Here is an 18,366-nt window from a genome sequence, read left to right as displayed (position 1 = left end):
GAGTGAAAAGGTAGCCAGCCAAGGTAGGAGAGAGAGGAAGAGATGGAATCTCAGGAGGTAAGGAGACCGAGGGTGCAAACAGCAGAGTGGTAGATGGATTTTTAAGAGGGGCAAGGTGAGAAGTAGGAAGTCCAAAGAGTAAGGAAGAACAGTAGAAGAGGCGGGAGAAGATGAGGGAGGAGATTAAGAGTTTAGTAGCGTGGAAAGTGAGAAAGGGGCGGATTTTGCGAATGTTGAAGAGGTGGAAGCGGCAGGAGCGAGAAGTGAGGGAGATGTGTTAGGAGAAGGAGAGAGAGGAGTCAAAGAGAACGCCCAAGTTACAAGCCTGAGGAGAGATAGGGAGGTTGGAGGGAGGGAAGTGAATGAAAGGGGAGGAGAGAGAGGGGGAAGAGAGTTAGAGGGAAAGAATATGACTTCTGTCTTGTCGGTGTTGAGAGAGAGAAAACGGGAAGACATCCAGTTCTTGATGGGAGTAAGGCAGGAAGAGATTTAATATTTAATTAGTACTCCTCTTTAGCTTGAAGCACTTTCCCCCTTAGGTTAATGTTACCTTTGTACGTCACCTGTTTTCTTATTGTATTTGCTTTGTTTTGTCCCTGGTATATGTCCTAATGTTTACACCCTTATAAACTGGCTCACTACTTGTTCTCATCTCTGTGCTATTGTACAGGAACCCTTTGTTGGGAATGCCATCTGTAAACATGTTATTGTAAGTCATTTCTGATCGATAATTGACTTCCCTATCCTTCAAATAAACACAAAATACAAATACTAACAGGACCTAGACCTGTAAGTAGTTTTTGAGATAGTAAGGTGCACCATTTAATCTTGATCCAAGAGATAAGAATTCAAGGATGGCATCTACAATGAATTAATTACTTAATTGGGGGCTCTGTTATCTGGTAATTTATCTTTCTCTTACCACACAAAGGCCATAAGGCCAAATGTAGAGTCTCACTAGGATAAATTGTGCAGTTTCACCAATAATTCTACATTAACAGCTGGCCTCATCAACTGTGGCCTATTCCTTTGAGGGAAGGCCCACACCATGTGTTTGCAGTCTAGAATTTAAAGGTTCTCTTTGATGCAGACCTCTCCATAGCACATTAATATCATCTGTTGAGAAAACTGTATTTTTGTTTTTTGCTATAATTTATGAACGCCATTTCCCATTTCTTCCAATCGCCTGCCAAAATACAGGCCACCACCTCTTGTGTTCTTTGCTACCTGGAAAGTGCAAATAGTTTCTACCTGAACTTCCCCCATTTCTACCGTTTACAGAGTTGATACAACTCTGTGACTCATTTGTTGTACACAAGGGTTGGTACGAGTAAGTGTGGGAAAACATGACCAGACATGTTAGGTATTGATTTATACTCAAAAATGTATTTAAAGAGGGCTAACTAAAGGGCCTTGATCTGTTAGGGTGGCTTCTTTGAGGGTTACAAATAAGGATATTGAATGTGCAAGCTTGGTTTAAATTTTACTAACCCCCATTTTCTATGGGATTCCATTAAGTCGTGGTTTACTGGGTGAGGTGTTAGAAAGAAAAGGTTTCTTCCAAGTCCCCTCCTGATTCTTTGCTTTAAGGAGCCTGCAAGATTCCTGTGACACTTGGCGCTTCTCCCTTCTAGTAATTGGGTCTCTGGGTTGTACTTCTCCATCTGCTCAGGTGGATTTTCATTGGTTTGCTCTTCCTTAGGCTCTGTGAAGGAGAACATGAAACCAAGGTCTTCTCTGTAATAGTCTCTCTCTGGGTGTCTACCTGGCATCACCCACAATCTCTTGGGTTTACTTTGAATGGCTATGACAATGTCCTGATTTCTAGTGGGTCTTTCCATTTAGCCACAGGTTGGGTGGCCCGTTTTAGGTGAAGTAAACACTCTTGTAGAAGCATCAGCCTTTCATGTAGTAATGTCTGCAGTCTCTACCCGTGTGGGGCACACTAGGAGAAACACTAGGTGCTTGGTCAGGATCTACATGGCTTTCCTGTCCCCGGCATCTGATCATGTATCCCAAGCTAGTCTCACTTTCCTCCTCGCCAATTTGACACTGTTTCAGGCCTGGGAACATGTCTCTAGGCCTCAGTGTTAATCCTTGTGCTGTCGACTAATCACCTGGCTTCTTCACCATAAGTCTGTTTTTCTTCCCACTTCCATCAAACATCTATCAGTCAGGCGTTGTCTTATTAAGTGGCTGTTACTGGCCCTGCACCTCCAAGGAACCTTAGACTGTGCTTCTGCCTGATTCACAGCTCCTCTTCTCCAACTAAGGAGCTGTCCCCCTGTCCTCTGCTCCTCTTCACTACATTGATTTGGTTTGATTGGTTCACACTCTCTTTCCACCTACTTCACTCGCCTTGCTTTTTCCCATACATTCTGGTCTTCTAATTCTCTGACAAGCTCTCTGCTGTTAACTTTCTCTACCGTTTCCCTGCTTTCTTGTGTTTCCCTCCTCTGAACTCTTCTGTATCCTATGCTCTTGACATGTTCTCTGCTTTTAACTTTCTCTACCGTCTCCCTGCTTTCTTGTGTTTCCCTCCTCTGAACTCTTCTGTATCCTATGCTCCTCATTAGCACCCTCTCTTTCCCACCTTTGTATTTTCTCTTCCTGTTCGGTTTTTATCCTACACTGACCTTTATCTCTTTCGCTCCTTCTTCCCTAATTTTGACATCTTCCCTGCTTCTTGACCTTCACTCAAACCACCGTCCTTACTCTTTTCTCCAGCTGCCTCTATTATTTGTGCCCCTCATCCTTCTCCTTATCCCTCAACCCAAGTCCTGCTCTGTGTTCTCTTTGCACCTCCTCTATCCACTGCACTCTCAGGTTTCTATGCATCTCCTCTTGCTCAGTCAGCTCTATTCGCCTCCTGCACCTGTAATATCACCAAGAACGTGGTCCTAAAGCTCTTCTTTGGTCTATTCTTTGCTCGTCCATGTCAGGGACACATGCTCGAATGACAATTGACCTTTTCACAATTGACCAAATTGTGAAGGTCAATTGTACCATATATGTGGGGGGAAACCCCCCATAACCCTCCACCCAACGCCAAACCCCCCAAAACCCATATATATATATATATATATATATATATATATATATATATATATATATATATATATATATATATATATATATATATATTCGGTCAATTGTGACCCTTTAAATTCGGTCAATTGTTCATTCGAACAATTGTAAACTACCAATTTGGGTAATACCGACACAATAGCTCATGTCCATTGCTTCTGTAATAGAAGGGCAATGTATGGCCAGTTGTCCCCTTTTTCCACATAGAAATTAGAGAAATTATCCTTTATTGGCATTCCAGTTGTTGCAACTTTCTTCCCTTCCATGGGAGTTGTCCCGCAGGAGAGAAGACTGAGATAGACCAGGATTTAGTGTTGGATCTCCATGCTTTCATGTATGTTCTTTTTGGGAGCAGTCTGTTTCTCGTTGAGTTTCTAAACGTGGTTTCCTATGGTGTACCTCTTAGCCAGTTGGTTTCCATTGCTGGCCTTTCTGTAAGCTGGTGGCTACCTGGATGGCGATTTTCACATTTGGCTAGTATAGTATCCTCACTGGCCTTTGAAGGTAAGGGGGTAGAACATTGATGAATTGCTCTAAGACAAGGTGCTCATTTAATTCTTGCCCGGCGCTGGCCCTATACATCATCTGGCATAGGGTCTCCGAGAATAGTATTCTTATCTCCACTAGATCATGTTATAGACGATCTAGGATGGTGTCTTTAAGAGTGTCATAGCTGGCGTGGTCGTTAGCATTGATTAATTGGTTAAAGGCCTAGATTTCACCAGTCAATTAAGGGATTATGTACTTTGGCCTACAAGTGTTCTACCAGTGTGTTGTTTTAGCGATAGGCTTAAAATTCGTGGGAAAGACGTCTGGATCCTAGCCGGCTGCAAGATTCTGGAGAAAGGAGAAGGTTGTGGGCTATGGGTCTGACCTAGGAGGGCCATTTGTCGAGTTACTAGCTTGCTTAAGATGGTGTCAATGGTTGCAGCTCCTTCACCACCACTGTTCTGCCCAGAGCCACTAGCAATTGTTTCCTCCATGTTGTGTGTAAAAAACCCTTCTTAAGAATCTGCTTCTTCTTTGGTTTGCTTTTTCCCACTGGTAATGTTCCTCCTGAAACAGACCCTGAACCTTCTAATGCAAAATCATACTCGTCTGTCTCCAAGCTTCTTTTTTAGAGGTGGATTCTCGCTCCTTGTCAGAGACATGGGTTGCCTGCTAAGAGAGTGGAAGGGTCACTCGCCCAAGGAGGAGGCTGAGGTTTCTGTGGGAAGGATAGATCACGGTGGGAAGGCCTCTCTGAAGTCTAGGTTGGTAATCCCATGTCTGACAACATATATCACAAGGACATATGGGAAAACATGACCATAAAACTTAATAATTAATTTGGGGGTGTTCACAACAAAATGGACTTCATCTAGAATGGGGCTTAGGCATAAGATATATACAATTAGCAAGTTTACGGATACATTTCCCTTACCGCTTTTTACTATGGAATCCGGTAAAGTCCTGGTTTATTGAGTGATATTGAAACAGAAACTTATAGAACATTAAGGGGAAATAAGATGACACCAAATCTATCATTGTATTATGAAAATTGTATGTATTGTACTTTTGATTTTCAGATAATATTGTTTGGTTAACACTTTTACAGACCAGAGTTTTAAAATCACCAATGTCATCAAAAAAATTGGAAAATCTTCAACACCGCTACTCAATCTATGCTGGTGCCAATATTTGCCTATACAAGAAGCACCACCATAGGCAATAGAGTTAGTAACAGCAAATTGAAATGCCTTAACACACCCGACCCCAAATTGACCACTCTATGGGGCCTTCCAGACGCCAGTGGACATTATCCTTGTGGCTCATGTGGGGTATGCAAACTTACCTCCAAAAGTAAAGAAGTTGATATTGGTCTTTCAAAACGCTGGACCCAAAAGAACCTCACCAATTGTAATACTGAGTTTGTTGTTTATTTGATTACATGCAAATGTGGACTGCACTACGTGGGAAAGACCATCCGCAAAGTGAAAACTCGTATCATGGAGCACCGAAGCTGCCTGAGAAACAAAACCGAGAATGCTCCCCTGGTCAAGCACTTCATCCACCAGAAGCATAATCATGAAGATTTTACATGGACTGTACTGTTATCCCTTAAAGGGACCAATCGTGAAGCACGTGAAAAGAAACTTTTGAAAATGGAACAAAAAATGATTTACACCTTACACAGTGATGTTAAAGGTCTTAATGAATCCATTGAATGGTACAACATCTAGCTCTCTCCTTCAAGGGCACCACTATCCACTACCTGTGACAATCTATATCCACTGCTAGCCTAACACGATAGTCTCTGTATCCACACTTTACCTCGGAGACATATGCTGACTCCACCCCTTCATTAATGCCTTATTCCCATCCCTCCATATTAACAGCCAGTCTTACTTACCTTGTAGACTGCTCTCTTAATTCTTACTTCCTAGTAGCTCTCTCTTCGCTACATCAAACTTTCTCCCCCTCTAACCACCACAATTCTATACATAGTGCCCCTTAACACTATTACCTGCTGCCTATACACTCAGTAGAAAACTCTATTTATTTCCATTTCCTTCATCTACCCTACGTGACACCACTGTGCGATCTTAACCTTAATTCCTACTATATCCTTATACTTGTTAGATGATCCTATGAATGCACACTCTTCACTTTCAGTGACCAGCTAAGCGACATTTCTTTACTTATCTATTACTTGTTCTCATTCACACTCCACACTAACATGGGCGCCACTTTTTCGCCCCTCTTCCTGTGTCTATCCACATGACAAACACGGAGGAAGGACTACCCGCGTCTCCATGACTACACTGAGGCATTGGCCCCTTCGCGCTATCAGTCGTTTCTACGGAGCTTCCCCAACCTGCACCCGGCACTATACGCACGATTACTCCTCAATAGGTAAGCCCCACACTTGATTGCTACGGATGCACGTCCTGCACCTACAATACTTATCATTAATTTCCTATACTGAACGCGATTATTCCCGCTCTGTTACAGCGTCGAGTAAGAGATCCATTCCCGTCCGCCTGCTATATCCTTGTGGTTACAACCTCGCCCGGATTTTTCATGTTCCAGTCTGCAGGTACAACACTGCTACACCAGTATTTTTTATTTATTTTTATTTATCGGTCTTTCACACCCATGGTGCGGTGATCGCAATCGCTTTTTCTATAGATCTGTTTACTGATTTTCTAAATGCGGCTACCTCACCCTCGACTTTACCACCCTGGTGACAGTCCTCACTTTTCCGCCATTCACTCACGATACAGTTCTTCTATATATACTCCCTATGTATACTCTTCTGGACTGAATAAGAAAGTATCTGCACCACCTACTACTATTCACCCGAGCACCAGCGCGCCACGGGACCTTACCATATCGATCTCCCCACACCGGGGATCTTTCTCACTGCCAGCTAGACCATAGGCCACTCTATCCTATTGCACTACTTATCTATGCAATGCGGGACGGTCGGCTGATTCTGCTATTGTGTTGTGAGCACATATAAGGCTTTTATCTCTAAGCAATCCTTTATGCTTAATGTATATATTATATACTTTGTAGGACTGAATAATTCTCCTACACCTACCTACTGGCAGAAGTAGAGAGCCCCCACCAGCACCATTTAAGGTAACTATCCCTCATCATATGGTGCTATAGTTCTTTCATTAGAACTTATCAAAGTATCTAGCTACCCACAAGCTGACCCTTTGTTTTATGTGTTTTTAACCCCACAGATGCTATGAGACAGACGCTGATTATATTATTGATCCAATAAGAATTACGTTACGTCGTAAAACTACTTCCTCCTGATGAATGTTCTATACTAATGTTCTATAGAAACATGTCGAGACAATTCTCTGGACTAAAAACAGAGACATAAATCTATGACACATTAATTTCAATAGAATCTGGTACTTTACTATTTGCCTTACAAGTACAAATTGTGTATGTTTTCTCTGTAAACTTGTTTTAACTCGCTATTTAAGCCTGTTACGTATCCCCTGTTTTTTATATTGGATGGTAAGTATTAATTTGTGGACCATCTTATTTAATTATATGTTTTAATCTCTATGACTAATTATTAAAATTGATACCAATCTTTTAATCATGACTGGTCCCCCCCCTCATCTGAGTTATAGTTTTTTTAAACTCTAGCATCTGTACATTAGCTTTGTCTCCTAACATATACTAACAACTATCCTCCTGGATATAGACAGAGTATACACTTGTAACGTATTCCAGTCAGTGTTATACCGGGTCTCCTCTCCTTATAATTAAAACCCCACATGCTGAGCCTTTCATAGGCTGGTTTGCCATCTTGAATTTTTCCAGCTGTGCATGCGTGTTGGTCCCCTCTCGCAAAGCCAGTGTGGGAGTGGTGCCGGGACCATTACTGTATTGCAGCCCGCTCCCATTCTCCAGAGGTCACGGGACCACAGTACACATCTGAGCCCTTAATCTAGATTTCCTCATTCTCACTTGTTAATATCTGCAGATCTGCATAGAAGGGGGCCATTGTGACTGTCTCTGACACATCTAGGGAAGGATTTAAAGAGTGAAGTAGGAGTAAAATCACTGTGGTGATCCGCTGCCCCATGCCACTGGTGTTGTAGTGGAGGACCAGGATTTGTTTCCCTTACTACACCTGCTCCATATCACGTAGTGGGTGTGCCCCACAGTCACCCTCGGGTCTGTTAGGCAGAATCAAGTGCAGTTCCCTTAGGGAACACTGCAAAAAGATTGACTACAGGAGTAAGCAGTAAACCCAATTGGTAGCAGTCTGCACCACCCAGATTTACCTGGTAGCTGTGGCTGAGCAGTCAGACTTCTCTCAAGAAGAGTAGGTCCGTATATAGAGTATACACAATAGGGCTAAAAACACAGTAGAGCAAACAAACACTGACCAGAGCTTTGTATAAAAAGTATATAATTATTTATTTAAAACACACTTTAGGCAACATACTAGCACTCTAAACCAAAAGCAAGTTAAAACACAGTCGGGTAAAGTATGCACACCTCCCTTAATAACTATTAGACAAGTCAGAATTAAAAGACCACGATTTGTTAAACAGATGTGAGCGCATAACCTGATGGCACTCCAATAGTTCAGTTAAAGGGAGAGAAAAAGGCAGAGCATAGAAATAAAACAGGTTCCAACACTTTTAGGAGTTCTCAGCAAGGGAATAAAGGCAGTATAGATTGTAGAGCCAAAGTTCATAGGCCAGGCCCACTTAAAAGGGAGCAAAGCGAAATGTGCCCAGGATCACACGGTTTAAAAATGCACTAAAAGTCTTTGCAGAATGTTCAAAAGAGGTTGGGGCGATTCAAGAAGGTAAAGTTAGGAGGTCTGGGGCCAACCCAGTTGGCAAGCCAAGGATTTAAGGGTCACCTCGGGCAAACCAAAGAAAGGGAGGCCAGGCAGGACACAGTACCTTAAACAGAGTGGAAGCTCCAGCGGTGGCAGTTGTTCCTGGCAGTGGTTGCACTGCACAGGGATGAAACCAGCCGCAGAGTTCGTCAATAAAAGGAGTGTTCCTTTTATTCGCGGTCAAAGTGGTGAAGCTTGGCTATCTGGCTGCCGGGGTGCTTGGCACGGGCGATTCGACCAAGAGACGTCTTTGGAAGGCGAAAAGGGCGAACTGGTTGATCCCACCAGCTCAGAGGAAGAAGTCTGGTCCAGCAGAAGATCTTCTCTTGTCGTCGGGAAAGTGGTGAGGTTATTGCAGCAGGGCTCCACCGGTGGTGTCTTCGTTGCAGATGGCTCAGCTTCTTCCCTCTTCGGATTCTTAGGTCCTGTGGCGACTTCTGAAGTTCCAGTCCCAAAGGCTCTGCTTTTATGCAGAAAAACCCCCATTCATCAACCTAGCTGTCAATCACACATGGCTCACCACAGGGCCAATCAGAGTAGAGTGCGACTTGGGTTGCCGAGGCAACGCAGTCCAGGGTGCCAATTCCCCCCTCCACCCCTCCTGTGGAACCCAGACAGAGTGGCACCATTTGGAGGGCTTCTGTGGAGAAGCCTGCCAAAATAGTGGAACAAAGGGCTCGACCTTGGTCAGAGTTACAGAGACGGACACAAACGCCATTTTAGAAAAGAGTTCTGGCAAAAAGACCCAACCGGGGATTTAATATTAAATAAATAAACTAGCGGTATCTTTAACATTGCACCAAAAAGTGGTGCGTTTAAAATCAATGGGAAAATCCCATAGAGAATATTCCGGTTGAATATCTCGCGTGGTAACCACTGCCACCAGCCAGAAACTCGACAAGGGGGGACTGGACAGTGCTTCCTTGAAAACAGACCCAGGGGCAATATAATTAACCACAATATGATGGTTTGTACTGGTTCTGTTCACAATTTAGGACTAGTAAAGTCAATGGTGACTTTACATGCCCTGGGAGACAGTAGTCAGTCCCAGGGTATGGAGTCTATGTTTGGGGGTCACTATGACACCTCTGTGTTACTGCACTGAGGGTGCTGTGTAACACACACATAAAACATAGATTATACCCTATGGAGTAGAAGGAAAACCCCATAGCCCATAAGCACACAAAGAGTCAAAGACACTCAAATCATGCCTAAGAGTGGGAGGAAAAGAGTCTCACTCTTAGCAGGAGAAAAAATCAAACCCCAAAAAAATCCAGCAAAGCTGCTGGGGGACTCACTAGGTTTGGGAAATTAGCCTTATAAGAGAATTCTCCCTAACAGGGTCCAGAAAGGGTACTTTGTCAAATTGCCAACAAATGCACATCTTCCCTGTTTTGGCCTCCTTGCATGTGCGACCTGTGACAAAACAGGGTCAATTTGTGGTCTCTGGCAAGCCAGAAGGACTCGGACCAGATGACATAGTTTACACATAACATTATTTAAATAAAAAGAACACATTTTACTGCCCTTTTTTCTAAATGGGAGTTCCCTTCCTATAAACTATTGTGCTGGTCAATAATACACCTACCAATTAAAAAAATGTAAAGAAAATTAAGTTGAGTGCCCTGCACTCTGGGGTTTCCACACAATTTCTCTCGGGCGTCACAGGAATCCCTCCTGAGTCTTGGCTGTCTACAAAGGTTCCTCACAGTTTTACCCAAAGTCCCAACAAAATATTTCAAGTCCCTAAGAACACAAAATGTCAATTTCTTTAGGTGAAGGGATATTTCCCTAATCCCTCTCCACCACTTTGATTGATTTTGCCTCACTTTAGTCGGGTTGGGTACCTCTCAGGGTAGTCCTTCCCTCTCCCCCACTTGTTGGTTCCTCTCCTCTCCTCCCTCTGACCTGGGAAACCCACGTACCTGCTGTGTTGTGTGGTTTGCTCCATTCCGTGCTGGCAGTATCGTTCCCCACAGTTTTCTGCCCTTCAGTACTGGAGACTAGCGGTTTTCGCATACCGATCGTCCCTGCTTTCTGTCGCTGTTTGGCTCTCAGGTTGGGAACGGAGGACCCCATCTTCCCTTTGTTCCCAGATTCAGCGGCTGTTTGCAGGCTCCAGGCCCACCACATCTTGTATATGATCCCACCTCCAGGTATGGTGCTCTTTGCACAGCCTCTGCCTCTCGGGCCACGTGCTCTGATCTGCTGGGCGGAAGGCGTCTCCCTCGGGCGTCCGCTTTCTCACGCAATACAGCCGAATCTGCTGTTCTCTGCAGCTCTGCCCCTCACCAACGTTATCACTCCGGAGGCTCACCTCAGCGTAGGGTTTCTCCTCCTCCATTCAAGGGTTGTTGGCCCTTTATTCTTGCTTCGAGATGGAAAAGGGCGAACTGCTCACCACCTGCCGTAAAGCCTGTAGGAGGTTCAGCACTACCATGAGCCAAACACAGAGGTAATGTCAGTGTTCCCTTAAGTCCAACACATAGATGTGATGTCATTCTTTCTTACTCCAATGTAGGCAGTTAATACTTTGGGTATAGGGAGTTCCCCATGGGAATGGGAGGCCTTTTCCATGGAAGGGGAGTCGCTCCCAGTGAGATTCTGCTTTCCCAAACCCCTATGGAGGGTTTTGCTGAGCAGGCTCATCTCCCTAGCTGGAAAGGGGGTGGCTCCCCCTAGGGAAGATGTGATGAATTCTGTGATTTGTCACAGGTCCTATATATAATCCTTCAGACAATATAAAATCAACGACCACAGTTTCCAACCCAAGCATCTTGGGCTCCAAGTCTTACAAAGCATCCTATTTCCAGAGGACCTAAATATTTAAGCATTAAGCAAGAGTGTGGGAGTCCCTCTACTGAGAACGAACATGAGTCAAATACTCTGTTCTATGGAATCTCCTCCACTCAGTGGGGCTACAAGCACGTTTTAGCTCACTGCCCCCTTCACAGAAGAGAAATATCCATGTGCAGATCAGTCTGGTCCCACGGACAAGGCCAGTCCAGCACCGAAATGCTAGACAGTTCTCCTCTGAACAAGAGTACCATCAGCAACCCCAGACATGTGTTTCGGCCTTGTTGGCCCTCCTCAGTGAGGTAAAGCTGAGCCTCTCTACGGCACAGTGAGCAAGGGATTACCCTGGGTTACTTAGGGTGAAACCCTGAGTTTTACAAATTAACCAAGAGTGTGGGAGCCCCAGTACTTGAGCAGCAACAGCTTGAAGACATGCATTACTCAGAAATGGGCCACAGTCCATCAAACGCGCTTTTACTTTTTTGTAATTGTGGTGGAATGAAAATCACAACTTTTTAAACACTCTTGTACTCTTACTAAAATTGGTAGTCGACTGCGTAGTCATTGTTTTAGGTAGTGCTAAGATACACCAAACATAATTAACTTTTGGACTGAATACAAAACACTTTTCATAAGTGATCGAGGGCAGTAGTTTGTCATGGGCACAGCGTACTAAGAGGGAGCCTTCTGAACAGCACCCAGTGTAAATCAACTACAGTGTAAGCTAGATATTTGGGGTTTCTCACTGTATCAAGATTTCACATTTTATAATAAAATGCTGTTTAGTGTGAAAGTTTGTCCTGAACTAGGAAGTTAATAGATTCAGAATTAGATGTACATTGAACACTTGTGAAGGCGTTTTAAAAGGCAGTGGCACATTGTGCTGATGTCTTGCTAGCATCCTTTTGATTGTAGCAGTGTGTTAGCTTTACTTGTGAGTTGGTGACGGAGCAGGGCTATGAGCAGCTGATGATTTTCTGTGGTTGATACTGCAGCCTCCGGCCTGTGGTGCATTGAGGTATAAGTTGTTTGCTAGTCAAGTTGCTCCGGCTCATCCAAATTTAACCTGTGAATTTTGAAACCGGCAAGAAGTAACTAATCCTCTTTAATTCCATGAGGATAGTTGCATTGAACTAATCTACTGACTAATTGAAACTGTTTCTATGATTGGTCCTAAGTTATATTCCTAGACTGTTATCTTTCTGTTCTGTTTGTAAGCTGGTATTCAATATGCTACTTTTTTTCTCTTCACTAATGTGTGCAAATATCCTTGTGTGGATTCTAATGTGTGCTCTTGTCTCAGGTGCAGGACGCATTGAACTGTGTTCAAACTTGCTGGAAGGAGGAACCACACCCAGCTTCGGTGAGTATTATGTCTTGGCTCATTCCTTTCATGGCTGCAGGTGGCACCACTTCGCTGGTCTACTTTTCCTTCAAGCATTTCTTTTTTCTCTACAAATTACAATCATCTAGATTTTTCAGGTATATGCTTATCAATGTACTACGGCACAATCCTTATCCCACTATACCTCACAACAACCCAACATTAATATTTAGGATTCTGGAAAGTGCTACTGAATATTGAGCTCTACTGTCTAATCTCAGTCTTATACCATAGGCTACCGAGTCCTCAGGGACTTCTTAGCTGTCCCTACTCTATTCAGCGGTGGATTGGGATAGTTCCTTGCGCTTACTGGTTGGACTCAGGCTAGTTAATTCACACAGACTCACTTCCTCTCTTCTAATCTTACTGACTCTCCCTCTACCTTACTCTTCCTGACAATCTTTCATTCCGCTCCTTCTACCACTGCTTCTCTCCTCCTACCACTACTACCCTCCACCCGCCACTACGGCTCTCTTCATATTATCACTCTCCTCCTCTCACTGTTTTTCTCTGCCTGCGGCTACTATTCCCCATCTCCTACTTTTATTCTCCTCCCACCAACTACGCAACTGCCTTCCATTCACCCTGTACCCATCACTTTAAATTTACTCCACACTATCCCCTCTCTAAACACTTGCCACTTAAACACGCACACTCACTCTGCAGAACCACTTCTTCTCCTAAACCAATACCACACCTGCACCACAAATCTTGTTTGCCAGCTGCTACACCCTCCTTCCCTTCCTCCTACTGCTCTCTTGATCGTCCGTCAGCTCCAACTCTGACTTCAGCCAACAACATAAAAAACACTTCCTGATTCCTGTCCTATGCTTAAATCCCCTTCCACCCTGTGTTGATTGGCCAGCTCTCCTATCATCCCCACCAAAGACATGTATGTGCAAGGGGAAATCTTAAAAAGAAGGCTAAGCCCCGTCCACTTTCTCAGCATGGGCTAGTCACATCTCTAAGGTTGTGGCCCGGAACACGCCCCGTGTCCATGTTCATTTTCCGGGAAAAAAGTTCGCTGGGTCTCCCAGTAAGTCTTTTAGGAACACGGGGCCTTCTTCCCTTTTCTTTCCCTGGTTGTCTAGGGGTTGGTCTTGGTGTTGCGTGGGCTTGCTGGTTCTTCCTAACATATCTCCCTTTTGCCCTTCCAGTTGCAGCATCCTGTTTTATATGCTGGTGGCGGCGCTTCTGTTGCTTTTCTCAGCATTGTGAGGGATCAGAAACATGAGGCAACAAGTGCCTCGGTGGTTAAGGTCAGCATACACCAGCTTTGCAGTGTTCATCACTTTACAACATCAAACCAGTGGGCACCTGTGCCACTCTCAGCTAGTGAACTCACAGGTATTCTGCTTCAGTGGCTCCTCACGACCCGGAAATCTGCTACTTTTGCTCCGCCATCGTCCGCACCACTTGTAAAAGGCACCCTCTTTGCTCCGGAGGCAGGCTTCCTGGTGCTTGCCAGCCACCGGGGACAGCTTCTTGGGGAAGAAAGCTTTCTGCACTTTTGCTTCCCGCTGCATAGCCTCTGCAAGTAAGAGTCCTGGAGGCAAAGACACTCAGGACCGGCTACTGTTCTCTACTTAACAGTGGTCCTGGCGTTTTCTCCCTCCTCCAGTTTCTGCTTTGGCTGCTTACACTGCTTTCCCTGCTCACCAATGGCCTGCACCTGAGGGGGCCTTTTAAGCCTCCCAGTTTCCCTCAGGTGTGGCTCAGTGTCATTAACAAGCTGACTGCTTCTGTAGTTTTGTTCGTCTTTAGCCCTTGTCCCAGTACTTCGGGAATTATGGGACATGAAGTCCCTAATGACAAAGTTTGTTTTTCTCACTTCTTCTGTTTTGCAGTAAGTCATTGGAAGGTTGGGGTCTTGGGAGAAGTTACACATGGGGATTCCCATTTCTCCTGACCTGCTCCCCCCATGTGATCCTCCCGCAGAACACCACCTGCAGAGTCGGGATCAGAAAGCGTCTGCCTTTCCCTGCTCACATGAGAAGCGTCCCAGGCCAGGTTTTCTGGGGGAATCATCACTGATTCATCACAGCAGCCTCCTTTCCACTCTCTATAGCCGATCTTCACAGCGCCCATGCAATGTTAGTTTGTGCTGGAAAAGCTTTATAACGGATAGAAAAAGGCTGGCAACTATCTGTGTTCAGAGGTAAGACAGGAGATAAGGATCTGTAAATGCACAAATTGGGGCCCTCTCCAATACCAACATCCACCTCTGTCATAGGACTGTGTCTAAATGGCTTCCTGGTAGCCTTCCGACACCAGGCTGAGAGGAGTTCCTGGCCTTGTCACACACCCCAACCCTTTCTTCCAATTCTTCCTCTTCCTCCTCCATGCAAACTATCTGGTTTTGGGGATCTGTAAATACAATCTGTTAGACTGTTTTGTACCGGCCCCGTATTTTCAACTGTGAATGAAAATGGTTGCAGAGCCACCTCAAGACTTGTAGATTTGTTTCTTCGTTTCTGGCTATCCAAGCCAAAGGAGCAGGGCAAGCTATTAGCTTGAATTACCATGCTGTCAGATAGTATTAGAGACTGTAAACAGCCCATTTGATTGCCGGGGCATCCACTTCCACTATTGAGTACTTCATCTCTCTGGGGTATAGTTTCCAGCTAATATAGATTAAAGATTTTTCTTTTATATCTTCAACTTGTGATATACTGCCTACAAAGCAATGGTTGAAGCATCTGTTTGTAAGTTGAATTCTTCTTTGAAATTCAGCATGATGAGAACAGGGTGAAGAACTGTTACCGGCCAGCCGATTCTTTGCACTTTCTCGGTCCAACACTCTGGTGAGGGGACTTCAAGAAGGGCAATCTTGCCTCTGTTGGTCCGGAAGGAGTCCACCAGTTTCGGGAGTATTCAATCTTCAGAAGGCGATGCACTGCACAACAGCCACAGGTCTGAGGCTATTGTTGGTTTGTAGCCGTTGAAGGTCAAAACTTGTTGTGGGACGGCTCGAAATGCAAGTCACCTTCAGACTGGCACTTGGAAGAAAGGGTCGGACAGCAGAGACTACTCAGAAGGCATCTCTGGTCGTCTGGAAGTGACTCCCGGCATCTCTCCTCTTTCTCCTCGTCATTTCTTCCATTTCAGTGGTCAGCTTGTCTTCAGCCTCAGAATCCATGCCTCTTATGCAGGAACCCAGCCAATCAGCACCCCTGCACCATTCAAACGGTGGATGGTGGCCGTCCTTTAACCACAACCAGCCTCCCAGTTGGAACTGGTTCCAGGCAGGCACAGCAGAAGAAAAAGAACAGCAGATTTTCAGAGTCCTCCCCTGTGTCCTGTACTTAGACATACTGGCGCCTTAGCAGGCTTCATAAAGGGATCAGCCAAAGCCAAAAGTCAAAACAGGACCTCCCCCACCCTGCAAAGCAGGAGTACCAAGAAAGGACAGGCCATCTTGATTTTGGGTCAATGGTGACCCTTCTGTGCACTACTGCAGATGTGAGTACAGCCTGGGAGTAAACATTGCACAAAAGTTGGTAGGATAAAATCACTGCCACCAGCCATTCAGATTAGCTTATCACTGTAAGCAAAAAGTTGCAGGTGCCGTGGGAAAGGGGATACAGCATTAACCCTTCAGCACTCCACATATGGTGAACTCACAATAAAAAAAGATAGGGAAGATGCACATTTTCCCCTATAAGATAAAATAAAGAGGGAAACCGAAAGTGCCCCCAGCAACACTACACAGAGAGTGTTGTGTGCTGCAAATGTCAAAATGTCATGACTTACCGCCACAGATCCTTCTGGCGAGCCTGGAAGCTCAGTTTGTGGCTTGCGGGCACCATTTCTACTAGCAATATGGCCGCCGCAGATGTTCCCGGGCTGCATAGAACGCGGTCTAGTGAATCTGCTGACTGCGTTCATATGCGCCCAACCCACAATTGAGCCTCGCGTCTCAACACTCGGCTTGTTCTTTCCTTGCACTCGCTCGGCTCGTCCTTGCCCTGCTCAGCACGCTCCTGGTTGCCCTTCCTTCCTTGGTCCTCATTCCTTACCTGTTCTGCTCCTTGCTAGTCTCGCTGCTTCTCCCCTTCTTGTCCTGCGCCCTCACGCCTTGTGGTTCCTCTGTGCCTGTTGCCTCCAGCCTTGCTACCTCTTGCCGCTTCAGTTGTTCACCAGATTCTTGGACATCACTTCCTTCCGAACCACCCCCAGACAATCTACAGGTTTTTCCCTTGTTGAGGGTTTTTCCTGTCTTTTGGGTTGTCTTCCAGGGTCAGCCTGCTTGGTGGTTTACCAACTAGGCGCGGTGGCGTCAGGGGAGGCTTGCCCCTTTTTCATGAGACTCGGACCAAAAAGAAAATCCCCGAGGTGAAGGCAGCCAAGAAGGCCACCCAAAAGACTCCACAGGTGAGCCCTGTCCCAAAGTCTACAAAAACTGACAGTTGGAGACACCAACCTTTGCATTTGTGGACATAGATCCCTCTGTTCAGGACTTACTGCACTGTATGCAAGAACTTTCCACTGACGTACAGAATCTGAAGGCTGAAAATGCTGCCTTGAGACAACTGGTGTTGTCACGAGATACTAACATGCAGGAAGGAACTTCCATGGGGGGCGTATTGAAGAAATATGGTTCCCCCAAAACGTTGCAGGCATTTTTGAATTACTGCATGGTTCACTTCACTTTCAAGCCCTATTTATACTCCCATCGATAGGGCCAAGGTAGGATTCATCATATCCCATCTAACATGCAATGCCCTTAACTAGGCTACCACCTTAGTTGTCTCTGGAGACCCACAATTGGACCTCTATGATGGGTTTGTACTTTCCTTTATTACCACGTTTGATCGACCTGATATGGTGTTTTCTGCTCAAGAGAAATTATTGGAATTTCAGCAGGCACCACAGGATATGTTAACTTATGTCACTTGTTTCAAGCAACTGGCAAAAGAAGCCAGCTTGTCAGCCAATGCTTGCTTTACTCTTTTCAGGAAAGGACTTAATGAGGAAATTAAGAATGAGCTGGCACGTCTTTCCCGGCCTGGCTCCTTTCAAGCTCTCCTTGACATGGCCATGCAGATCGACTACCGTCTTGAGGAAAGAAAATCTGAAAAAGAAAATCTTGCTCTTCATCCCTGAAGCCAACTCCAGTGTATCCAAGCCCTCGAGAAGCACCTCACTCTGCCATGGGGCACCCCAAACCCATGCAGATGGTATCTCTACAGGGACTCCTTACCACGGAAGAAAGAAATCAAAGAGTTGAGTTGGGGTTGTGTTTATATTGTGCTTCTCCCAAAAACATGGTACTCAACTGCCCTATTGTTCCATCTAGGCATTTGGGAAACGCCACCTCCCATTCCTAAATGGAGCCGGGGTTCGGGAGGTCGATACTTGCTCCGTTTTCTCGGCTACTCTAGGGCCTGCACTACGTTCTTCTTTGGTTGTTCTTTAGGTCTCTTTGTTGTCTGACCAAGGAGAAGCCCATTCTGTACTCACCTTGGTGGATTCTGGGGCCATGGGGATTTTTCTGGACGACGAATGGGCCCGACTACATCAGATTCCCTGAGAAAACAAGGAACAGATTCAGGCCGTAGAAGGAATCGATGGCTAACCATTAACAACCATCAGGAATAGCTCTGTTTCGATATTATCAAGACAGCCCACTACACAGTGGTATTAGGCATGCCATGGCTTCACAGACACAACCCCTTTATAAACTGTGCTGGTTCCCTGTTTCTTGGCTCAGAAAATTGCCTTTCCCATT

The 18,366-nt window shown here is 45.2% G+C and overlaps 1 protein-coding gene across 4 annotated transcripts in view; it reads left to right on the top strand.

Moving 5' to 3' along the window:
• Nucleotides 1-18,366, top strand: part of CUTC (cutC copper transporter) — a 435,187-nt gene that overhangs the window by 205,275 nt on the left and 211,546 nt on the right. For all 4 annotated transcript variants that reach the window (XM_069611524.1, XM_069611523.1, XM_069611525.1 and 1 more), the window contains one exon: nt 12,555-12,614. In XM_069611524.1, the coding sequence (XP_069467625.1) occupies nt 12,555-12,614 (60 nt within the window). The remainder of the gene's footprint in view (nt 1-12,554; nt 12,615-18,366) is intronic.

This window comes from Ambystoma mexicanum, chromosome 8 (assembly GCF_040938575.1).
Source record: "Ambystoma mexicanum isolate Mex_15411 chromosome 8, UKY_AmexF1_1, whole genome shotgun sequence".
Classification (NCBI taxonomy): Eukaryota; Metazoa; Chordata; class Amphibia; order Caudata; family Ambystomatidae; genus Ambystoma; species Ambystoma mexicanum.
This window is presented reverse-complemented; position numbering and strand designations above follow the sequence as displayed.